The following is a 27,483-nucleotide window of genomic DNA, read 5'->3' as shown; positions in this document are numbered from 1 at the left end:
TCAGCCCCACGGTAAGCTCAAGAAAGCTTGTGTTGTGGGTACAACGATATATTTATATAATGTATAAATACTTAAATACATAGAAAACAACCATGACTCAGGAACAAATATCTGTATCATCAATCATACAAATAAATGCCCTTACCAGGATTCGAACCCGGGACCATCGGCTTCATAGGCAGGATCACTACCCACTAGGCCAGACCGGTCGTCAAAGTTTACCTATTTTCATCCACATTAGCACCCATGCCAGTAAAGCTATAGTGACAGATTGGTTCTAACAAGCAGATGTAACGAACACAACTGTACGTGTATCACTTAAATCTATTTTACTTCTAATATGACAAGATTTTAAAGAGATAGGCCAACTTGGTATCTCGATGGTCACAATCACAATAGCTTTACTGGCATGGGTGCTAATGTGGATGAAAATAGGTAAACTTTGACGACCGGTCTGGCCTAGTGGGTAATGATCCTGCCTATGAGTATGAAGCCGATGGTCCCGGATTAGAATCCCGGTAAGGGCATTAATTTGTGTGATGACACAGATATTTGATCCTGAGTCATGGATGTTTTCCATGTATATAGTATTAATATATTATATATAGGTAGGTATATCGTTGTCTAAGTACCCACAACACAAGCCTTCAAGGGCTTACCGTGGGGCTTAGTTAATTCGTGTAAAAATGTCCTATAGTATTTATTTATTTAAACCTTTGTAGTTTTACATATTTCAACAATATATAAGTACAATAATTACCTATATTAGCTCTAAAAAGCTGCCTGTAATCTCCACGGTTTCAATAACACAAGTAGATAACTGTAAAAATATTAAAAGTCAATAAACCTACGATGAAAATAGGCTACTGACTCGCGGTCACCATGAGAGTTAAAAACTTATTTATAAGTATCACTTAAGTGACTTATTTAGACATAGGTCGTACGGCGTTAACCAAAATAAGAATCTAGTTATAAACTAGTTCGTCAGCTCAACAAGAATGCCAACCGGCGTTCCAGCATTCGAGTGATTTTAAATTAAGTAATTGCCTTGGTATTTGCGAATTAAGTTTCGAGCAGAATAACATCCTTTCAATGATAGTATACTTATTTTATGATTTTCCAAACATTTTGCAATCTTAACATTCTTAACCCCTCACTTGCATGTAATAAAAAAATTGAAATTGGCCCCCTGCACCTTAGGTATCTCTTTTTTTGTTAATAACTCTAGATTTTTTATGTGGGAATAAACGCTTCGAATACTCTTTTCTAGACATCATTCCGAATCCAATGAGGTATCAAACGTATTTTTAGGAGTAGTTTAGCAACTTCTCAATATTCTACCGCCGTACTACCATTTACCCGCACAATACCAAAAGGTAGGATTATGTAAGTTTGTAGCCAAGGTGAACGACCAAGTCATGACCGCACGTTCCCCGCGGATTGCCGACATGCACCTCCATGTCTAGGGAGTTGCACTACACGCATGAATGCCAGTTATAATTATAACCTAAACTAAATGAAATGATACAACACTTACTGGCTTGGCCCTGCTTGGCCGTCGTCCCCGCAAAGACAACAAAAAGCCTACGTGAGTACAGTCAAGTGTAAAAATATGGGTGCATATACTTCTCAAAAATATGTCCTATAGTTCTTAATTCGCTGACATAAGAGCTATGGGACATATTTTTTAGTATGAAGTGTGTACCCATATTTTAACACTTGGCTGTACATAAGATTTGTCCATTAAGCAGGCCACTGACGAGCCTTCCAAATGGATCCCGTTACAATGGATTCATCCAAATGGACGGCATCCTAATATTAAACATTGTACGTTTTTGACATTCACGGACCGATTTTGGATTGCAGCCACGCTATTTGGACTGTTGGAAGGCTCGTCAGTGGCCACCTTAAGGTATAGTAAATATTTATCACATTGAAGGAGTTTTACATTTCCCGTTAATATCATAAATCCCGTTCAATCACCTTGAACTCGTATGTTCTCGGCTCGGACCGAACATAGTTACAATGCACGATAACACATTGTTGACAAATGTATGCTTATGTATTACAGCGGTAACACTTGTTTACAAGCCGTGAGATCCGGACGAGCCTCTGCGATCTGTCTGAACATAAACAAGATTCTTAACACTCAGACCGCCAGAGATGTCAACAGACGCGCGCGGCTACAACCCAATATCCAACTTCCTGCAGACAAGGTTCATGGTGACGCGGCGCGCACGATAGGCGTGGCGTTCAAAGGGTTAAGCAGCCTTACAAGATGGCTAATTTTAGCTGTCTGCGAATATACCGCAAAAAGACATAATATTGTTAAGCGACATTAAAACATGGCTTAATTTAGCTATTTGCGTGAAGACTGCAAAAAGACGTGTCTGTAAAGGCATATTTTTAAGCAGCTAGCTAAATTTAGTCATGTTAAGGCTACTTGAGTGTGCAGTTAGCCTTAAGGGGATGACGAACATTATGTAAGCTAAACGCAACAATTGCGCCACTTTAAATGAGGCATAAATAATTGCTCATGTCCCAAACCTAATCCACCGTGTCGATATAATTATGCATAATATCTATTTTTACCACGCGAGTTTGCGTTATGAGGATATTTCAAACGATAATTGCCTGTAAATTTCTAATCGTCCAAACAGTACGTATGCACGATTTTAACAGGCACAGAATATAACACTTATGAAATTTTATGAAGGCAAAATACGCAAGAGAACTGCCTCGTTGCTCTGCAGAATACGGGCCAGCTCCAACCCCATCCTGGCTACTGTAGCGGGCCGATACGACTCACCCATAATGCGGCATTTTGAACGTGTCTTAACCGCTACTAGGTGATGATAACTTATTATTGTTATTGCTGTCTGTGTGTGTTTGTCGATTTATAATTTTGTTCCACTAACACTTAGTTTTTCATCATAATCGTTACTAACCATTTTGGGCCATTGTTATCTTTAAATAAATAAATTTAATTTATTTTTTTATTTTTTTAATTTATGGCATGCAATGGTGAAGTAACTAGGAATGTTAATCATTATATCATTAAATTCGTTTTTTTTATTGCACTGCAGCCATGTTTAAGCAATTCAATTTAAACGATCGAATATTTAAATATAAGTATAGTATTTTTCAAATTTTTCTGGGCCGGTCAGGTCTACCGCATGCATCCGGAGAGGTGGGCTAGCTTAGCCACCAAGTGGATGCCGGTAGAGGGACGTGGACGTGGCAGGCCCAAACGGAGATGGCGGGATGACCTGGATAGCTTCCTGAATAACTGGCCGGAGGAAACACCAAATCGGGAGTTATGGAAATTAAGGGGAGAGGCATTTGCCCAGCAGTGGAACACTCAAATAGGCTTAAATAAAAATAAAAAAAAAGATTTTTTCAAACTGGAAGCTACGCTGAAATATGTCAATTCAATACAATTTTGCGACATTTGACATTTTTAGATTATAATTTGTATGAAGATGACACCTGTCAGCGTACCCTTCCGGTTTGAAAAATACTATAGTTTTGATTACCTATTGGTGAAAATTGCATTAGAAAATTAACATATAAAACTCAATTATTATACCCGGAATAGTTACCGTTCCGTTTTCTACCCAAACATAAATAATACAAAGTCAATATTCAAAACACACCGCCCAATCATTCATTTTTTTTAACCAATCCTCAGATCACGCGTCAACAGTCACGCACATCAGATCACGCGGTCGTTCACCAATAAGATGGACCGATCAAGTTAAAGACTCGTCATCCTCTGCTTTCTACACGGTCGTCAGAGACGCGCTGGACAGAAACTGGTGAAGACAGATCATCCGCTCCAGATGCAACCCTGATACTGACCACGATCCTCAGACATGAGGGACCAACCAAGGAGAGAGAGAGAGACTATAACAGTACTTACGTGTAGAATATCTTGGTGAGCCCCTGGTGTCCACCGTAGGAGAGCAGCTGGCACACCAGCAGGCCCGCCAGGAGCGCCCGCGGCGGCGACATCGCCACGCCGCCGCCGCATTGGCGCCACCGTGCACCTATCACACGCAGCCGACTGCTTATCCTCGATGCTCCGTGGCCTTGGTAAGCGCTATAGTCAGATCTTAAGTGACTTGTGTTTGACGGTTTTAAACGAAGAAGCAGGAGCGCTCAATGGCTTTCGTATTGGTAGGTCTTTATTTTCTGCTCGATATATTGGTAACCGTAAGTTTGCACGTACTGCATCTATCGCTCAACACCGCTATCTCTATGCTCTGTGGCTTTAGTGAGTCAAGTGTCAGCAGTGGGACCTTAAGTTCTGTGTCACGATGTTAGGATATGATATCAATTTATCTTCTGTATGCGGAGTGTCCGGTCAAATCTCTATCTATCACTTATCACCCGACACAGATGGGTATCTCTATTCTCTGCTGGGGTCGTTATTGTCCAGTATTTATTGCTCGACGATTCTAATCAAGGTACTAATATTCAATGACTTGTTTTCTTATGGTAGGATCAGTTTGTTTTTTATTATGGAGTGTTTGCTTCAATTCTTTGAATGTAGTCGTATAGTTCCTGTGTATATTAGTTCGGGAACATAATAATCCGATCTTGTGTTTTTATTCTTAATTGGCCCGTGCAGAGTACTATGATCTTCAGGTAGACGTCACAAAAAGGGTCGGCGACAACTACAGGGTCACCGGTTCGTACGTTGACGTCAGTTTCGTGTATAATTTTCATGCGGGCGTTTTCCCCAATTTGTTTTCTAGAAATACTTTCTGTCAGATTAAATGATTTCATAGACTCAAATTTGTAATATGACCTTTCATAAATTGGTGACGTTCGTTTTAATATGGCGTTTTCACAGGATTTCACAAATTCATAAATATTCCAATACGAATCCTCTTGTGTTCACTTGTGTCATAAGTTCGATGTAATGTTTATTATATTTCACTTTTGTTTCTCAGGGAACGAAGAAGTTTTCATAACACAGTTTTGTGGTTAGTATAAAAATGTATTTCACGTTGTAGAGTTACACTGAGGAAACAATGGCGTGATTCCCTGAAAGTGTTACGGAACAATGAGGTGGTTGTTTATAACATTCACCCATTCACTCTTTGCCGGCTGAACAATGTGTCAGTGTGGCGTTTATGACGCGCCCGTGTTTTTACCAAACGCGGCAAAGTCTTTCACACTTGTTAGACTTCTCTAAATAAGAATGATTTACGGTGATAAACTTAGGGGACAAAAGAGCTAAGGCATCACGTTGCAGTTTGCAGCCAGCCGCAAAATTGCATAGTCACTGAATTCATTCATAATGTGCCCATGCAAAGTTGCATATGAGTAACAGTACTGATAGCAATGATGCATATAAGCAACAACAACGCGAGACAAATTCCTAAACTAAAACCAATGTCTGTGAAACCGATATTTAACTCAACTCTTACGACGTGACGTGCGACCGATATCACCTACTTTTAGGACTACCCAAGGTGACAATCGCCAAAATGTATCGGGATGACAGATGCTGCGAAAAGTGACTTTTCCCATACATTATTTAGTTTCGATTGGCGTTTTCTATGAAAGATTGTCATCTTGGCAATGCCCCCGGGACAGAAAACGCGTGTCGTTGCCGTGGAAATGCCATATGAAGCGAAATTTGATTCATCACGAAACCCACAAAACGAAATCCAATATGAAAATAGGTAGTAGAATTATTACTCGGGTTGAATATAAAGAGGAGCGTCTTTGATATTATAAAAAATAGGAATTTTTGAGTTAAACCACTTTTCGTCTCGCACTTAACCATTTTTTTTAAAGCGAGCGCTGAAGATTCCGGTCTCAATAGGCACAGTCGCCAATTCATTAACTTGTAGGCGAATGAATGAATGAATTATCTCATTGCACGATTCGACGCCGTATTCAATTGTTGGCTTCATTGGCCCGATAGCATCGTAGACGTAGACTATTAAGCGGCCTAACTGCCATAAATGTATACACATTTTTCACTTTATTGCCTTGAGATAAAGTTGAAAAATGTATACCTACACATCTGTGACCAAGGATTTACATAAGACATTTTACTTTGAATGTAATGTCGTTTACTTAGTTACGTAATTAGAGTGGAGGATTCTATTCAACTGATTGTAGCGATTAAACACGTCAATGGATTAAACCTTAGAGTTAGACCAAGAAAAGTTTGCAGCGATTTTGATAGCCCACGCAGTACAAGTGTTATTTGAAACGTCAAACTTTTATGAACTTATGACGTATAGAATAACACTTGCACTGCGTGTGCCATCAAAATCGCTGCAGACTTTTCTTGGTCTATGATACAGTAATATGGAAATATCAAACAAAACTATCGGAAATTGATAAAACCAACATTATTTTACGCAGATATTTATTGATTTGTTGCAAACCAAACAAACTTACTTTTTAGGGTTCTGTACCTCAAAAGTAAAACAAACCCCTAGGTATAATTAAATTATACTTGTGTGTCTGTATATCCGTCTGTCATATTTATATTGTGTGTTTACGCGTGTGATATATCGATTAACAACAAGTTTAATGTAGCTCAAGCTTTTATCCATTTTCAATGACTTTCGATTATGTAAATCTCGAAAGTCGAATAATTATATAACTCTAATACCGTTAATTGAAAAATCGATAATATATAATAGGTAATTGCGTTCAATTCAAATTCATTAATGTTAACTTTCATATTATTTACAATATTTACCATTTGTGATTATATTTTTAGGTTAGATTATACAACAGCATTCAATTTTTTATGATATCTGAATGTTCGAACGGATTGAAATGAAAAAATAAAGATAAAAATATCGGTATAATTTTATTTACGGCTGTAATTAAAGGCACTGGATTTGCGAGAAAAACATAATGTAATCTGACAAATAATAATAGACAAAAGGTATCAAAAACATAGACAAAAATACGTAAAAAAGGTAAATTTATACAAAAAGGTTGTGCAATCTTGCACAATTCATAAGAAGTTTTAACCGAGCATTGCGAAAACTTATTTATAATGTAAAATAGACAACTGTTTGCGATAAACGGGACGCTGCTCTTTAATCCTTATACATTATCTATTGCTACTACTAGCCTTATTTACACTATTTATCCATACTACACACGCCGGCGTCCATATGACGTCACACTCATTAAATACTTATCCACTCGTGCGCGCATTGACTCCTGCGCATGGCTCGCGGTTACGCAACAAATCTTACTGATAATGTAGGGAATTCAATTGGACTGATAAAGGCATTACGTTCTAAGAAGTAAGAAGAATAAGGGAGAACAAGAGCGCTGGTAAATAGATGATAAGAGATAATTACAAGTTAGTGATGAAAGCAAATCTTGACGATAAGCTTAATCACCTACACATTATAAAACAAAGTCCCCTGCCGCGTCTGATTATCTGTATGTCCGTATGTTCGCGATAAACTGAAAAACTACTAGACGGATTTTCATGCGGTTTTCACCTATCAATAAAGTGATTCTTGAGGAAGGTTTAGGTGTATAATTTGTTAAGGTTTACCCGTGCGAGTCGGGGCGGGTCGCTAGAGAGGTGAATAAAAGAGAAGGTAGCAACAATCAAGTGAACAAGAGTTAAAAAACAGAAATGAGAAATCGCAGTAGTGGTAAAAAAAGAATACAAAACTTATTATAATAAGATTAGGTTCCTAATAGCCACAAAGTCAAGACAAAAGGTGACAATACCTAGGAATTTTTAAAAAACCTCAGTTCTAATAGACCTTTTTTGGCATTCAACTTCTAACGTAGATATGCATTTTAGCATTAGATCTAAGGCTAATAAGGATATTAATGCTAATCACGTGGAAATAGCTAATGTACTAATTGCAATTAACCATTAGTAACGGCTATCGATATGATCATTAAATACCAATAGCTGCACTTACACATGTCGATATGGTGATTATTATAATGATGACCAAAGCGCAGTGGTTAATAAGTACATGATTAAATATATCGACGCAGTTAAATCATGCACTTGTGTTTTGTTATACACGGTGGCCAAAAAATAAGTGCATTTCCGTGGCCAGGGAGGTTTTGGGATTATACTGAGCAACTTTTACATTTTGGCTGGTACATTTTCTATGGGAGGGTAAATTTTTATTCCGTGATTTCGGGGTTGCTTTTATAGTAAAAGTTGCTCAGTATAATCCCATCAAAACCTCCCTGGCAACGGGAATGCACTTATTTTTTGGCCACCCTGTATAACCTTTATTACATTTGATTTAACCTCTTGTCTGAGTATAAGGATCGGAGTAAGGAGTAAGTATAAGGAATCCCGACCGAATTCTCAGTTATCTTTTTGATTTTTTTCCGAGAACGATTTTTCTGCTATACACAGCACAACCGAGGTTTGAACCCATGATTTTTGCCACGGCACACATAATGAAAGGTTAAATATTTAGATATTTAATTTTTAGCTGATTTGAGTGGGCAAATAAATATGGAACTGATAAATATGATAGTTGGAAAATAGTTAAAAAAAAAGGAACTCCTCAACAAAAAACGCCAGACAGTCTACCTAATTGATAAATGCCCATAGGAAAGTACTTACACTTAGTCGTCGATAAAAGCGCGTATCATTTTGTTTTAAATAAACTTTTTAATGGCCACCTACAAACATAGGCAACACCTAAGTAATTTAAATTCAGCGCGCTAATGAGTTACGTCCACGTTCCAGCTAAATGATCGCTAACCTAACCTAACTGCATTAAACTCGTCGCATATCTAACTAGGTCAGAGAAAATTATAGGATATGTAATCGTCTCACGTTTTTCATAAAACGCAAGCAGGATTGGATAATGATTATGATACAAACAAAACCAACTTAAATTATTTAGGATAGTAAACACGAAACACATGCACACAGGACACTGCAATTTTGTTCGAATGAAAGGTTTTGAATTAAAAAAGATACATCAAACATCCTGCGAAATTTGCTTTTTAACATGTTTTGATCACTGTTTCAATAACAATATAATGAACAGAAACTTCCTGCCTAGCACAGCTAAACTGTTGAATGAACTGTCGCCACAGTGGTATTTCCGGACCGATACGACCATCAAACCTTCAAGAAAAGAGCGTACTGCTATCATAAATGCTGGCAACGCACTTACAAATGGGCGACGATAATCGCTTACCATCAGGCGATTCGTCTGCTCGTTTGCCTCCGACGATATTTTTTATTCACAATAGCATCTAAACTATCATCTGACAAAGTTTCAAGCGGCCATTCCTTAACCCACCATTGAAGCGGCAGCTGACTTCTACGAGGGTTCATTATAGCCGTAAACGACTATAAGAGTTTTCGCCCGGGAGGCGATTGGTCGTGGAAATCTGTTCCTGGCTCGCGGTCTAAATTGACAGTATTTACCCACTGATCTTTCAAGATCTAAAAACAAAAGAAAAACCTAATCAAAACACCCTCCACAATTCGCGACGCCATATTGTCATATCAGGGCAAGCTTTCTCGAGTGCAACGGCCCCCGTGGGCAGACCCAGACAGGTTCGGCCTACTATTGGCCAATTCGCGCGCCATGCCAATTATAGGCGCTGTGACAGTTCATTGTCAGATGCAGTCGGAATATGTTGAATTGGAAAATTCTCGAGAGTAATAAATCATAAACTGAATTACTCTATTTTCGGAATTACCCGACATTCTTAAGTAGTTGGAACTACCCTAATAGACCTTAAATGTCATACACTATAGTCTGTATCTTATCTTTAGGTATTTAAAAACTACCCTCAACCTGGCTTAAGAAGCCAGTTGAGGGTAGATGAGAACATTACATGATCAAATAATGTAGGTTAAAGTCAGGTCGTTCAGTGACAGGTCCAGGTGATTTGTATTTGGTTGGTTAATCAATAAATGTTATTACTACCCGAAAATTCTTAAATTATTTGATTACTTTTATTTTGTACCTAAAGATACAGAGTATAAAGAAAAAGTGACAAAGCTGTCCAGTATCCGAGCCCGGATTTGAACCACACAGAAAATACCGTTTTGCCGAGGCCGAAATGTTCGGCAGGTTTTTGACCGAAACATAAGCTTCGGCCGAACCATGATTTTTTATGCCAAAACCGAAACTTCGTTCAGAAACGCAGCAGAAAGCGTGTTGTGGCTTGTAAGGTCGGATGATTACATACAAGACAAGTTTACAGAGAAACTAGTTGATCAAAAGGGCGTAGAAACATTGTTTACGAGCCAATTGAACCCATCTAAAACAATTTATAGCTATTCTTTACCGCAGCCCCAATACATACTAAACGGCATGCCATGTACAACAGAGATAACTAATGGACCTCCAATAGCAATTAACTTGGCTATTAATATAATAAATTGCAAATGGAATAAGAAAGAAGCAATGACAGATTAAAGTACGAGGAGGTAGAGTCACCTGCAATAACATTTTACTCTTTAAAGGCCGCAAAAATATGTGACACGCTCTTATGGCTCTATACAAATAAGATCGTGTCAGATATATTTGCGGCCTTTGTTTGTTTAACATATTATTGCAGATGACTGTACTACTTACTTGTTTTCGTACCATTGAGTTACAGTCACCTGCAATAATATGTTACTCATCAAAGGCCGCATAAATATGTAACACACACTTTATAGTCTTTATGGCTCTACAAATAAGATCGCGTCAGATATTTTTGCGGCCTTCGTAGTGTAAACTATTATTGCAGGTGACTGTACATCATTTTGTATCTATAGAATATTGTCATTGGAGGAACCATTGAGTATCGAACGTCTCTTTTTCTTTACATTTTTTCAGATCCATATAAATATATATTTGAAATACTAAATTGTCTTAGACTTCATATATCGAAACAATGAGTTTAAAATCTATCGATAGTTTCAACTCAACAACTTCTACCTTTTACTTTTATACAAGTTGGAAGCACCACTAGCGATTTTGAGGATCTCTATACGAGTATAAGCTTAGCTTGCACATCAGAAAAGAGTGCCCCCAACACAAACTAGTTTATCTAAAGTCGAAGCCTTTGGCATGCTTCCAACAGCAGCTCGACTATACCATAATCTAGGCAAAATTTTCAATTTACGGAGTAATTTATTCTATCATTTTATTTCGATCTTGTAACTCAAATACTTTGGCAATTGTAGAGGAGGTAAATGAAATCAAATCAAAGGATTCCATAAAAGGATTTAAGTTTATCTCGATGTTGGAGTTCACGGAATTCTATTAAAGTTTTTCGATCAATCATATAAATTTAAAGACAGCACAACTGACAATGTGCATTTGTTGTCTAAATTGTGAATTGTCCTTGCGTGGGAACCGTGTGAGTAGGTTGGGCATTGAGCGAAACATTATTTATCAAATCAACATAACCTTAATTAAAAATATGTAAAAGTTGCAGCACATGTTGGTCAGGTCTGCTGAGCATTTTGGTATGGTAGTTAGTAGAAGAGAAGGTAAGTAATAAATTCTAAGTCCTGAGGAAATTTTGAATGACTGTCACATTGGGCTTCATAGTGTTTGTCGCTTTGAGATCTGTCGAGTACTTAAGTATTTCCTAGACACTGTGACAACATCGCAATTAAAAAGTCGTTTTCCTAGTCTTAATGAAAATGACTGAAACTTACCGAATCCATTCGCGATTAGTCCCTTAACTTTATACGACATTACATTCTCTAAATACCACCAGGAATACAATAGGGTAGTTGACAATTTTTTATTAATGGTATCAGTCGATCAGGTCTATTTTGAGGATCAAATGTCTGTACGGCACTCATTGTCTTCAGAAAAAAAAGGCAGAAATGATAGGCCAAACTCTCGCAATCGGACTTTACATGATGAAACGCTCCTAACAAAATGGCAATACATCGTGACGTCACTGTACAGCTCAAGACGGAGCGTTAATTTTTCAGTCACTGATCCTCGTTGTGCGATGTTCCATGGCAAATGTTCTAAAGTCTGAATTCCATACCAACCAGCATGACGGTAGTTTGACATGAATGAAGAACGAGAAAGACAGGATTTATGATTTATCATGTACAAATATATTGCTGAATAAACCTTTCGAAACCTGCCTGGAAGGCATTTAAGCAGCTTAATAGTATTTCTAATCCCAAACAAGTTCCTGGCCGTGATATACCGATGTCATTTAGATATACCGTTTCAGCACACACGACTACTCCTATAAACTCCGCACTATTTTAATACCACGTTGGGTTGGTGGCACAAGCATACGGCACGTCTGATGGTAAGCGGTAATCGCAGCCTATGGATGCCTGCGACTTCAGGGGTGTTACATGCGCGCGCCTTTAAAAACGTGTACCTAATCTCCTTGTTTGAAAAAAAAAACGAAATGGTAAATTAAGGTTAATATTAACGAAAGTAACGCTAATTAATCATTAGGGTTGAAATTGTTTATACCAATTCCGTTAACACCACTCCGCTGCACCGAAAATGCTATAAAATTTACGATGTCTGATCATTAATAATACCGTGTTTGTTTTTGTAACTTTACTTTCATTACTAACTTTTATCATTTGTGCACGCAAACGTCGTAAAAAAGCACGCAACTTAAATGCAATCTCGCTCTCATAATAAAAAAAAATAATAAATTAATATGTATGTATGTTGCATTGGATCGCCCACGCGTAGTGAGCGGGACTTGTCTATGATATACTTATAAATGTTATTGAGCAAGTGATCTTTGCTTCAAAAACTCATACCTTCTACATTTTCAACCATATTCTGCTTTAAATAAGGTTGTATTTTCAATTTAATTACATAATATATGACATTTAGAAAGTAATTTCATTTAACAGGTTCCAACCTGGAGCTGGATGTGGAAAAGTGTAAGATTTCGTAATTATCCATATAGGGCGCATATAATGGCACTTGGCTAAGTGTAACAGCGCCACTGATTAAATCTATTGGATAACACAATTATAGAATCGTGAGGTTACGTTCTTGTACCAGGAACTTGGTTCTGTTAAAGTTTGAGGGTGTTCTAAGCGTTTCTTTTATTTTTTGCCATTTTTATACAATATTGTGACCTTTTTGCCACTTTTGTGTTATTTCTACTCAGAATCACGAGCTCTTTCGATCCTAATGGGATAAAAAAATGTCCTAGAGTTTTTTCCTATTATGTTACCATTTCCCCTTATACCTTGTATGGCGGTAACAAAAAGGAAAGTTTGAAACATGCATGAAAATTTTAGGACACTTTTTTTCTCCTATAAGGATGAAAAGGGCTCGCGATTCTGACTAGAAATTACACAAAAGTGGCAAAAAAGGTCACAATATATATAAATGGCAAAAAATAAATGAAACGCTCTTCTCTGAAGAAGGCAAACATATTTGCTTTCTAATTCTATTTCTTCAACCAAAAAAAGCGTCACTTTTGACACTGACAGATCGGTATCGTACCGCTGTGACTTCTTATAAGCATTGTTCGAATCGGGCCGTAAATACTACTAATAAAACTTTTAATTAGAATTCAAAGGCTAAGGAATGCAAAAGGATTCTGGAAACCTATAACGGACTTCAAAATCTGTCTCTGTCTAGCCGATGTTCCAGCAGGGGGAGGGAATAGGACGCCGGATGGAAGTCGGTGCTAAAACCGGACGGGTGTTGTGTGGCGCATACTAACTCATTGCGTTTACACTTGATAGATACATGTGTTCACATATGATGGTGTCTAGTTGACGTTAGGTTAGGGTGGTGTTACGGCACTAACTGTCCGATTCGAGCTTTAAGATACGTCAAATATTACGTCTCGATACGATAAAGATGTCGTTTCTTCAAACAAAAACGTCACTTTTGACACTGACATATCTAATCCATATCGTCCGGCGAACTGGTAATCAGTGGGCCCCTTGAGAGGCAGTTTCACGTCTTCAACGCGGACGAAATCGCGGGCGGAGGCTATACTGGCTATAGAATGATCTGACCTCTGTGTAACCAACTAATAACGATTATTAATCTATCTGGTACCACTGGTACCAGAATGGCAACCAGTATTAGATCAAGCCCACACACCACCCACAGCCGGGTGGGCGAAATGTAACGAACTTAGGCCCATTTCACCTATTTATTAGCCATTGTCTCCTTATGCAATGTAATCTCAAAATGTATTTCAGTACATTCAGTAGCAGAAATATAAGGTGCTACCTTATTAATTGCAGATATTTTAACAGATGATACTTTACTTTAAAACAATTACTTAACTTTTAAATATATTTTTTTTGTTTTAATTTACCGAACAAAAATTTCATTATTAGGAAAACTGCAAAAGGTTATTAGGATGAAGTGGCCAGACAATAAGGTGTTAGGTAAAAGAGGTACTAGAATCTGTTCAATGAGTTCACATTTAATAATCACATTAAAAGGATGTTTTTACGTAGCAAATTAGTTTTTCAGTTTTCTCCAAAAAAACATCGTAAAAACTATAATGTTTCATACTTACATATACTCCAGGAACCGAGTACTATCAGCTGTATAAATATCTGCAACGAATAAGGTAGCACCTTATACAATACACCGTGTTTTTATTGAATTCCGTTAACTTCGGGGTATAGTTAAGTACGTTTATAAGAACTAAATGGCATAGTTAATTTAAAAAAAAAAAAAATTTTTTTGTTTTCTTTTTTGTTTTTTTTTTTTGTTTAAAAGTAATTAAATGTAGCATATAGCGTTGTTGTAACACGGGCATTACATTTAACTCAACCAAACAATTGAAATCTGTGACATATCAATGTCATTTCGTACATCAATCGACCGAGATTGTACTTAAGTTTAGTAGCAAATGTATGAACTCATTCTAAACACTAATCAATATGTAAGCCGGCCCTAAGGCAAGTGTACACGCTTGTAGAGGCCTTATAGGAAAAAAAAAATTATAGATTATCTCCGAAATGGACTTAATTAGAACATCGGTGTCTTTGAGAAAGTTACTTGATTTAAGCTCAGGAATGCACCCTTGAAATTAACGGAAATAAAAAAAAACACGGTGTATAAGACCCACGAACTAATAGACATCTTTTACTGTTATTACAAATGCGATATCATTGTAGGTGTAGTTGATAGGGTATTGCGAAAGCACTAGGAAACAAAGCCATAAATAGTATGTTTGCAGACATTGTAGTTAGCGGTTGCAACTTAATTTACTGTTTTGTTAAATCGATATTATCGATAAATAAGTGTTTGTACCGATTTAATCACACTATTGTTTAGAATTCAAATAAATAAATGAATTTGTGGAAAAAGTCTAGAATTAACGCAAAATATATTCGTCGAACGTCATGAAAGTTATAAATAGGGTGACTAACATGTCTATTAGAGACCATACTGTAAAAAGTACACAACCTGGAACATTTAATCATATTATGTGTTGTTTTTAGGGTTCCGCACCAAAAAGGTAAAAAGGAACTTTATGGTGCAACTCCGTCCGTCTGTCTGTCACATCTCTGTCTGTCAGATCTCGAGAACTTACGTACGCTATCGATTTGAAATAGTTATTGAACAAGGCTGACTCAGACGCATTGATTTTTTATGCTAAATTAAAAACGCAATTTAGATTTTAATATACAATTCAAAGTAAATAAATTAGAAGACGTTGCCAGTTTTCATATCTAACTCCTTCTCCAGGCCTTTTTTTGTCAGCAAAGTTACACAAAAATATTTACTGCCAGAAAAAATACACACTTTTGTAATTAATATTTAAATTATTAGGCAAATATAAATCCGTAATGACGGTGTTTAATTTATAATTTCTTCCCCCTTTCGCAAACGCAAGCGAGTTAGATAACGCATATATATCTGACACTGATTGCCGTCATAAAATGAAATGGATATTAATAACCCAATCGTCGATATTATCTCGTATTTATTATTAACTATAAATAGTTTTCTGTCAACAGTTGTATAATAGTCGCAATTTAAAGATATAATACATACTAACATACCTCCTATTAAATTTAGACATTTTAAACATGTACAGTAGGGATACGGATAACCGGACAAGTGCGAGTCGGACTCGCCCACCGAGGGTTCCGTACTTTTTAGTATTTGTTATTAAAGCGGCAACAGAAATACATCTGTGAAAATTTCAACTGTCTAGCTATCGCGGTTCATGAGATACAGCCTGGTGACAAACAGACGGACAGAGAATCTTAGTATATGGTCCAGTTTTTACCCTTTGGGTACGGAACCCTAAAAAGAACTTGAAGATAATTTTAAGACAATATAACTTGTATGTTTAGATTACTTTAGATGGAAAGTAAAACTGTGCTTAAATAATTTTAGGTTACTGAGTAATTGTCAAAGTATGCAAACCATACATTAGTAGCTGCACGAAAAAAACAATTATGGCCGACGACGCAAAGGCAAAATACCTTTGTGAATGAACCAAGCCTATTGACCTACCTCAACCTGATTATTATTGTCCATTGATGACTCATGCTTACGAGGGATATTCAGATACGTCGTAAAGTAAGATGTAAATTCGATTTAATTTATGGAGCTCGTCTATTAAGGAAAGGGTTTATAACAACAAAAAAAAATGTTTTAATAATTTAAATAACACAAAATCCGGGTTTTAATATTGACTTTCTCGGAAACGTTCGTATTGTCATGCTACTTCAGTCAACATCAGTAGTTTTTGTACCGAGACTGACTGAAATAGCAAGACACGTTCGTACGTTTTCGTGAAAATACGATGGAAAATAATTACTTATGCATTATGCACTACAACTGTATGTAGGTACAAAGCGTGTCCCTTGTGTCTCTAAAAATAGCAAAAGCTTGGAAGTTACAGATGAACTAATCGAAAAGGATGTATAAGGAAGCACGTTTTATCCCGCGGGACGTATCTGTCGGGATATAATTATATCTGGTTTATTTATAGGATGAATATCTTCGGAGTTCGAGGGCATTCATCCTGCTTCATATACAATTTTGTATAAGATGTATTCAAGACTGTAAGGGTAAGGTAATAGAAATTAGACATTAAAGTCCTTTTATGGTATTTGGAATTACCCAAATACACTTTATCCATCTGCATTAAAAAGGATCACCTATAACAGACACATACTTTAATTTAAGGAAAGTCATCACTAGTCGTCGTTTTCGGTACATTAGACGAAGTTACCGCTGTTTTATTATTGAAAACCGACAAATTTTACGAATTATCTATCCACTTGGCAAATTAGTGTAAAATTACAGTGAGTTATGATTATGACTGTGTAATAACATATTTACACGAAAGTATTTATAAAACTGCTTATATTCCCTGCACGCTGTTATTCTGTTAAAACTTCTACAGTACAGCGCTAGTTACATTAATTACGTTTAATGTAATTAAACGGTTCCGTGACTTGCGTAATTGTCACATGCCCACATGTCACGTAATGGGTGGAGGTGTGAATTCCACAACTCAGTTAATAAAAGAAAGGCGGTACAGAGAGAAAAATGTACAAATAATATGAACATCTGAACGTAACACCATCAGTTAAAATGAATTTCGAGTCGAAAATTCCGAAAATCACCCGAAAATCATATTATCAGAGTCAATTTTAAATAGGAACAACCCGCGAAAGGTAGTGATTCCGAATAATTAATTAATTATACACTTTGTTGTACCTAAGTGAAAAGGTAATCCACGGACTCGGCATGAACTCTGTGAAATACAGTATGAATAGGAAAGACAGTAAGATTAAAAAACCGTGCCGTATCCGAAACATTACTCCGACAACCGAAAAATTATTTACAAAAGCTATAGAAAAGAAAATTACAAATGTGCCAGTTGGTAATGCTGTCGAACAGTTCGAAGAAGCATACCTATATAAGTATTACGAAACAAACTAAAAATTCAATAAAGCAAAAGAGCTACAAAATAATAAGATGTAATAATAGTAATTTTTTTGAAATATAAAGTCTCAATAAAACTACATTCAGATGTTTAGAAGGCAGGAAGACTGCAAACCATCAAAACTGCAACAGAATTGACTGGATAAAGAATCATTTCAGTAACGCAAACATTGACCCAGTTTTCTGTAAGCGTGCGTTTACACCAGGCATCCATCAACAAACCTACAGTTAGCGAATTTTACGATGCTTTTACGTTTCTCGTAAGTTGTAAACGTGATGTAGAACTCGGAGCTAGATCTTGTAAATCTTGTAATGTAGATATTTGAAGTATATAAAGTACAGTAAAATCGAAGTCAACACAATCAGTAAATCCCTACTATATATACGTAATATTATAAACGCAAAAGTAACTGCCTGCCTGTCTGTCTGTTCACGCTTAAACCGCTGAACAAATTTAGATGAAATTTGGTTTGGATATAATTTGAGAAAGGATACAGGGCAGTTTTTATCAATCATCATCATTCCACGCAGACGAAGTCGCGAGCAGAAGATAGTAGAACTTAAAATAAAAAAAAACAATGAAACATAAAATAATGGTGACCGTTTTCGGATGAAAGAAGCGCCTGGCGTCCGTTGGCTCGTTGGGTGGACGACATCCGGAAAATTGGGGGTCACTTCTGGATGAGATTAGCTCAGGACCGGGACAAGTGGCTTACTAGAAGAGAGGCCTATGCTCAGCAGTGGGCGATAAAGGGCTGATATGATGATGATGAAAATAAAAATTGGCCGTGATAATAAAGATTATAAATTTGTTGATTGTAACCTTTTAAAAGATAATAAAATATTTGCACCCAATAAACTAAATAACTTACATAGGTAAGTAATCTTGCAGAAATAAAGCAATAAGTACTTTTTGCTGCTAATTCTGACATAAATTAACCAAGTGATGATGGAGCCAATTGTATACCTAACATAAAATTTTATGACACTGAGACCTGTAAGGAATAATATAAGCTATGTAGTTGTAATACGGGTCACTATTGAGAAATCCATCGCATTCACGTGTAAAAATTGTTCATGCATGTTAAGATAATAGAACAATGACATCATAAAACTACAACAGGTACTAAATCACACAACTTTCATAACTTAAACTTTTCTCTATTATGCTAACTAGAAAGAACACATCAATTTAGAACAATGACCTTTTATTTATGTAAACGTGTGACATTCATAGTTGACAAAACTAAAATTTGATCCAACTATTTTGACAACTTGACAGGTTGGCGTCACCCATACGACTAACTAAATATAGGTTCCGGAACCTATATTTAATGGCTCACAATCGTGCGCCTGGTACCATATCTTCCTCAATTTACTTACATCTATGGTTTAGAATAAGTTTGTTGTCCAAAATTTCATTGTTGATGCTTTTATTCAACAGGTAATTAATGCTCATCGAGGCGATTTTAACAAACAAAATACTTACAATTAGGTTGCGTTGTTTTATCACAAAGTTCCTATAGCCACCTCCTGTATCCATCATCAAATCAGCTCGATGGTACAGTCGGTTCCCTAACATAAGTATCCACTTTTCTATACAAAAATAGTGTGGCTACTTGGTACGTAAGTTGGAGCACCGTCAGCACCGACCGTACCATATTATGTTTGCTTTATCACCCAACTAACATAATGTATGTGAAGTTTTAGCCCAATGGAATAATGCGAAGTGGGTCTAATTTAGCTTACAAGATTTGACCCGAACAACAAACATTACAACTTAAATAAAAGCTTGTAAAAATACAGCTCGCTAAGAGACAGCAGAAGCTTAGTAATAAAGGGTTATTTTATCACCCTTTGGGTACGGAACCCTAAAAAGCGCCTTGTAATAGTTACTCAGCATTCAACCATGATCAATTGATGAAAAACTGATATAACAGATAAAATATCCAGATAAGAAAGGGTTGAACCAGGAAAACTAGTAGGTGTATACTCTAAGCACAGGTTTAAAAGGAGTGTAATAGAAAAGACGTACCTAGAGTTAGACCAAGAAAATTCTGCAGCGATTTTGATAGCCCACGCAGTGCAAGTGTCATTTTAAACGTCAAACTTCTATGAAATTATGACGTATAAATAACACTTGCACTGCGTGGGCTATCAAAATCACTGCAGACTTGTCTTGGTCTAACTCTACAAATAAATTGAAGTGTCAATCCGATATAAGGTGCAGCGGGACAATTTCGACTGCGGGATAATTTCAACTAATCGAAATATCTTCCATGTTTTACATTATTAACTAGAGTGCCATATACGTCCAGATAGCGAAAAAGATGTGCTGTGTGTGTTGTGTGTGATTCTAGTTAATAATGTAAAACATGGAAGATATTACGATTAGTTGAAATTACCTCGCAGTCGACATTGCTGCACCTTACACAGAAGCACAGAATGGACAGGGATTTGACGGAATATTTGCAAAACTCATTTGAATTCAAAGGGTATTGAATTGAATAATATAAGTGCGTTGTAAGTGTCATAGTACTCATAGTCCTAAATCATTCCGTGGAAGGCTCTAACCGATGGTATGAGTCTATGTAAGGATATGGCAGGGTTTCTATTGCTATAATTGGACATGGGATCCAATTCCAATATATTAGCGTTAGTTAGCATCTGTTGTATCAGTGAATACTTCAACAGAGATACATATACCTATTAAATTCGATGACAATCAAGCATTTTACGCACCCAAGGTGGTAACATACAGACGTTCGTATTTGTCGTACTACTTCAGTCAACCTAAGTACTTTTTGTACTGAGAGTGACTAAAATAGCATAACACGTTCGTGCGTTTGTGAAAATACGATGGTAAAGAATTATGCACATCTGTAACCGAGTACCGACAAAAAGAGAGCGGAATTCATTGTTTTTAAACTGCTCGGGACTTTGCAATGGCTTCGCTTTATACTGCTTTAACATATATAAAATCATACCATTTGCAAGACACTTATCGCTTTTATTAACTGGTAGTACCTATTTTATAGTAGCAAAGAGAATTTGGTATAGAGGCGTATTGTCAAAGTCAATTTTGTAGTCACAGTAAATTTACCCCCATCTTTCGACACAGGATTAAAACTTTTAGAACGCCATTGGTCTTTTATCCTTGTTCTTTCACTGACATGTGTTAAAATTGTTAAATATCAAACGGTGTGGCCATCTACTCAAGTATAGGCCAAAGGTATGGCGCCATCTTTTATTTACCTTGATTTTCGGAGGCACGTTTATTTCTTAGACTTTATTTATCTTAATACGGAGTTACATACAATAAAATAATGTCGATGTCTTTCTACTAGATGTCGCTAGTAGCAATGCAACAAGATCTCGTCAAAACGAAGTCGAAGGCGTTCATATCATAGCATTCATTGAAGAAACGAGAGAACTAGAGCGTAAACGAGCCGCACTCGACACTTCCACTATCATGCACGATTTACATTTCCACATTTTTTCTACACATTCATTAACATTTCTATCTTTTTGTCCACATATCGGTGTCCCCCGTGATTGAGTGACGGAGAGATAGCGGATTTGTGAGTGGAAGCGGATTCCTGCTAGGAAATCATTCTCAACAGTACAGATGTAGTGCATAATTGTTTTCCATCGTATTTTCTCGGAATCGTTCGCATTTGTCATGCTAATTCAGTCGACCTCAGGACTTTTTGTACCGAGACTGACTGAAATAGCAAGACACGTTCGTACGTTTCCGTGAAAAAAAAACATATTCACAGATTGTATTTCTGTTGACGCTATAACAACAAATACATATTCCGGAACCCTCGGTGGGCGAGTCCGACTCGCACTTGTTCGGTTTTTTATTGAATATTAAATGTACATTTATAATTACATAACGCGCCACCAGCATGTGCATCCGAGGCACACGCCACCGCTTTAAGTCCAGTGCCAGGTGGCTTGGGTTCGAAGACGGAGCCGCCCTTCCACACATCTATTGAAGCCTTTTCTACCCTATGTATTATTATACTTATATTAAATTTAGTTTAGTCTGTTTAAATAATAGAGTAAGTTTAAAATTATGTCGCGAAGAATCACACACGCTAACAAGCCCAAGGAATTTCCGGCCGCGATCGCTCCAGCTGTGGAATGAGCTGAGCATCCTGTCGTGGTTTCCCTATTACACTTCTTAAGTGGAGTCCAGACAGGGTGATCAAATCGACCGATTTGATCAGAAATGAAATTGGCGTCAATTTCCAATTTAATCACCAATTTTAGATTTATGGTGATATTAGAGCCCTCTAAATTGAAAAAATGCCCCAAAACGAAAATACTGTCGTCACAAATTGGTATTCTTGCGTCCGCACCCCATTTTATCGGTAATATCGGTCATAATCGGCGAGCCAAATTAGCGTTTGCGTCCGCACGGCCTAATTTGATCGGACAATTTAATCAGATTGGCGAAAAATTGTCCCATCTGGACACGCCTTTAATGGAAGGAGTGTATAGGTTTCATAAATATGCACTCATGAATAGTGCATGCCTTGCGAGCGCGCGCTTTAGATTATGCGATTTATGAGTGAGTTCGAGCCTCAAGCTTTTTTTTAAATATATGTACGAAAAATTATTTAATGATATTTGTCGGTACCCCATTAGTGAATTTGAGGAAACCGAATAGTAACAGCAGCTGAGAGACAATTCCAAGGATTATGGGGCCCTAAAACTCCATTGCTTGGCAATGGCAGCTATAGGGAGCGTGCATGAACTATAGGGGGCAGCATAGGAGCCGTCAGATTTTTGGCGCGAGGCGTAAATGTGAAGTTTACGCTTCCGAAGTGGTCCACAAGATGGCAGAACCTAGTATGCACAAGAAAACGTACGAAAACTGTAGATTAAATGGTAGCACTTGCTTTGGCAAGGTACATGTTTATGTTTCCGATTTAGGCCACAAGATGTCAGACTCTCCAATCCAACGCGCACGGTCCCTGTGGGCGGAATACAGGTCTGTACCTACATCATAGCTGCTGGAAACGAATTAATTAACAGCAGTATTCACTATTCACAAAACACCTAACGGATTTCACTAATATCTAGAACCATTTCTCCACCGTAAAACTGTCAAATTAATTTATACACTATTAACATTAAGCAATCTAACACCAGCAGTCATTAAAGATTCCGCAGAATGGACCTGTCAAAGTATTTACGTTACCGAGACATAGTGTTGTTATGACAGTTAATAGCGACACTTATATTTGCCCCTTACAACTTTTACCTTTTATTGCGTTGGAAAGTTGTTTTCAATTGGAAATTACGTTGTAAATATACTAGATACAATATACAGGGTAAGCAATCCAAATGTGTCATTTAAGGGTCCATCAACGTGCACACTAGCGCCACTGCTAAATAATCGTGATTATTTAAATTTAACTAAAGATATTTAAAAAAGGAGGCCGCTACGTACCTACTGTATTTTGTATTTCAGTACCTTTTGAATACATCAAACTAGTTTTTATGTTGCTGGATTCGTCAATATATGCGTCCAAAAATAAAACGGCCGTTTTCGTTTTGAGTTCCTAGATCGACGAATCCAGCTAGTGTGCACGTTGATGGGCTCTTAATGTTAATCGATGTCATGAAACGGATTTACGATTATTGCAGATTCAACCCGATTTTGTATAACTTTAATATTTTTATTTTTTATCGCAGTTTTCTTAATCTAAAGAGTTTAAAGGGCGGTATGAATTAAGCTGTACATTCAAACTGTCGATTAAACGACACAAAGAATAATTATCATTTATCATACATCATATCAACATTAAAGTCATATCAGATTTTATAAATCTATCCATTTTTCACAAAAAAATCTTCTGACCCATTAGAGGTCAGGGAGCGCTACGTGTGCTACGCCGTAGCAATATTTTCCTGATTTACCTATTAAGCCGACCACTGACCCACAGGCCTATTCGGATTTCGAGATAATCACAAGATCTTGAGACGATTTAGAGATCAACTAGATCTACATTAGATATCGACTAGATGTGACTTGGATATCTAAGTCATAAGGTCATAACTTGTCGAAATCGTTCAAGAGGACCTCCAGAATCGCGGAAACGTCAAATTTGACATATCTATCTTACAAATATCTTTAAATTATCCGTATCGTAACTTGTTGAAGTCTAGTAGAAATCTAATTCATTTTCCGAATCGAGCCTTTTTTCATTTGTCAATATTACATACAAAGTAGCCAGGGAGGCTCGCGGGAGTCGCGGGCCGCAAGTGAGAGGTTCGCGGGCCGCGGGTTGCCGACCGCTGCTTTAGGAGAACCCACGGAACGTCAAACGTAAAGTACACGCGACACATGTGGTCGACATGATAATCACATTTATCACATAACGTCGAATGAATGTAGACCACGTCAGTAAATAACATTACGTATGTTATTTACTGACGTGGTCTACATATCATATCAAAAAAGCATACCTACTCCCATCTTAAAGCTTGGCATCGCACTTGCAATCTCTGATGTTACAGAGATTGGACATGGCCATGGACATGGGCGACAGTAATTGCTTACCATCGGATGATTCGTCTGCTCGTTTGCCTCATATCAACATTAATAAAGTCATAACATATTTTATAAATCTGAATGCTCTATCTAGGCGACATCGACATTTTTCACAAAAAAAATCTTTTTACAATGTCACTGACCCATTAGAGGTCATCCAGCGCTACGTGTGCTACGCCGTAGCAATATTTTCCCGATTTACCTATAACCAAATTATCCGTAGACCTGTGACGCACGAAGCCGAGCCTTGTCCACTTGTCCAGTCGCCATCAGATATATCGGAGCGGCCGAGGTGCTCAAAAATATCTAAACACGCACTCTAACGCCTTTACAATAGAGGCGTGATCAGATATTTGTGAGCACCTCGGCCGCTCCGATATATGTATATGATGGCGACTGAACATAGAAAACGATAGAAGAAGTTGCTAAGCGGGCCAGGTGTTCAAAATGATCTTGACGCGACTTTATTGTTAAGAGAATAAGAGCGTGTGAAGGTAATTTTGAACACCTCGCCCGCTTAGCTACTTCTGCTGCCGACTGTACACGCGACACATGAGATCGACATGATAATCACATTTATCACATAACGTCGAATGAATGTAGACCACGTCAGTAAATAACATACGTACATAGACTCAGTACATAGATTAAGATAATTAGCAAATGCTATAGTTATTTGTACAACAAGAGATCAAAGTTTGATATTTCTTCGAGTGCTTATTTTGAGTCCCGTGCAAGCGAAAGATTCTATAATAGATTCACGAGCGTAGCGACTTCACAATCAGTGAGCAAAATGCGATTTTGCTCACTGTTTTTAAGAAGCAAAGTACCCTTGTTCGAGCTGCTGAGGTGAAAAATAACTTACTGCATATTTGCTAATGTCTTGGCGTGACAAACATACCATAGATAACAAGTAAATCGCAAACAAACACTTTAGTAAATAGATGTAATAGTAATTTAGGATGTAATATTAATCAACTGTAGGTTATTTTTATATAATTTAAGATTTTGTATTCTCGTTAGGTGTAAATTTTGACATATTTTTCAATCATTATTGTATGTTTGTTTAATTTGATATGATGTGATATTTTGTAATAATGTGATTTACTCGTATGTACGATTAAAGATTTAACTTAGAAAAAAATAGGTAACTCAAAAACATTTTTTTACTCAATATCGGCACACAAACCTCCTTAAGGTGTTTTGCTTACGATGGGTCTTGTAATTTTAGGGTTCCGTACCAATAAGGTACAAAAGGAACCCTTATGATGCGAGTCTGTCCTGTCCGTCTGTCTGTCCGTCCGTCTGTCACATTGCTAAATATCTCGTTTATATTGTAACTTGTTTGTTAATTCAATAAATAAAATAGATGTAATTACTTATTACTACAACATCACATAAACCACGTCGTTAATCTTAATTAGATTCGCAAGCTAATGTTAATAACAGCTAATTCGCTATGAAATGAGAAAGTTTTTAGCGATATGGAAAGTATTTTAGTTAGGTATTTGAATGTTGGTATTTCCTTATATCATTTAAGATATTATGTACGTGAGATAAGTGATGTATTGTATTTTAATTGATGTAAATAGTTGGGAGATGCTGATAAGATATACAGTAGAGTTAAAAAAAATATGCCCACAATTTGTAAATCACCTCAAAACACATTCCGTACAAAAATTCTAGGAGACATTTTAGGAGTAATTTTAGGAAAACAAGCTAATTTCAACTTTTCTTTTTCCCGACTGAAGTGACCTACATTTTCAGCCTTTACACGAAGTTTTACCAAGTTACTTAATACATCCCGCTGCAAACGACCTATTTCTGAAACGGACCATATTTCACGCCTGAAATACTAAGGTCATACATCCAGACTACACTCAACTCAAACCAAGCACTATTCACGCAAACAACCACCGTTTCATTTCCGAAACACGTTAAACGAAATCACAGCAATTTTCAGAACAAACCGTGAAAAACGCAGTATTCGAAACTCGAAAAAATATTTCCGTTCGAAATTTGAAAAACAAAATTCACAGACGCGGCCGTTTAATTCTTTCGCCACGGTCGTGACACACGTCTTTCGCGCCCGCGGTCACGCGCCATACTGAATTACTAATGCAAGTACTGGCTGGCAGTTGAGAGCGAAATTGTTTTCCGAACGCTATATTTACACCAACTCAAATTCAACTGTAACTACATGTAAATATAGTTTGTTATCGATTAGTCGCTCTCGTTTTTTTTTCTCTAAGTGCAAACAGGTTGAGCACGAGAAATCCGCAATGTAGGAAGTTGACACATAGGTTCTGTATCGACGATTTACCGTTTCTGCTGAGTTTGACAGCCAGGACAGCCTTGAACGTCCGAACAGCCTCGTCAGGTTAATTATAGCTAGTGGTCGAATTACATGTTTATTTTCAGTACAGGTGGACCTTCAAGAATAAATAACTAGCTCATATTATTGGGACCGTGAGGCTTCAAGAATACTTTCTAGTAAATAGAGTAAACAAACTGTTTTCCACGAGTCAAATAGTTTCGTATAATATACAGCAAAGGTTAACTACAAGTAGACACAGAAGCCAATATTTGCAGCTTCAAAGATCAAGTGCAACATGATCGATTGATCGTTTCTGGACGTTGTCAAGGAGGGAACAGTGGCTAGTTAAAAAAAAAGCCGGGTAGTGACTCACTCAACCTAATGTCAACACGAGAGGGGCGATATTTGGGCGACTGAGCCACTGTTTCCGGCTTGACCCTACACGTAGACTTATTTCGTGAAATGATAATTCTTAGTACCTATCAATATAACTGTAATAAACTGAATCCGATCGGGCATAACCTGTGTTAATGTAATAAGCAGGAGGAACTAGATTTCCAAGTAATATTTTCTGAGTATTCTGCAGTTTATTGATATGATCAGATTATCGTGAAAAGCATTTTGCAGAAAGCATTATAGGTTTATAGGGGAGTTAAATCTTTTAGAGGCTCTTACAATTTTATTACAAATAAATATGAATG

The 27,483-nt window shown here is 37.0% G+C and overlaps 1 protein-coding gene across 2 annotated transcripts in view; it reads right to left on the bottom strand.

The window, feature by feature from the left end:
• The window catches only part of LOC134790908 (SUN domain-containing ossification factor), an 81,994-nt gene that overhangs the window by 8,354 nt on the left and 46,157 nt on the right, over positions 1–27,483 (bottom strand). The window contains exon 1 of one of the 2 annotated variants that reach the window (XM_063761904.1): positions 3,923–4,541. The exons of the other annotated variant lie outside the window; for it this stretch is intronic. Within the exon in view, the coding sequence (XP_063617974.1) occupies positions 3,923–4,014 (92 nt within the window). The 5' untranslated portion in view covers positions 4,015–4,541. Of the gene's footprint in view, positions 1–3,922; positions 4,542–27,483 lie in introns of those variants that run through there. 2 annotated transcript variants of the gene reach the window in all.

The sequence above is a fragment of the Cydia splendana genome, chromosome 5, assembly GCF_910591565.1.
Source record: "Cydia splendana chromosome 5, ilCydSple1.2, whole genome shotgun sequence".
NCBI lineage: Eukaryota > Metazoa > Arthropoda > Insecta > Lepidoptera > Tortricidae > Cydia > Cydia splendana.
This window is presented reverse-complemented; position numbering and strand designations above follow the sequence as displayed.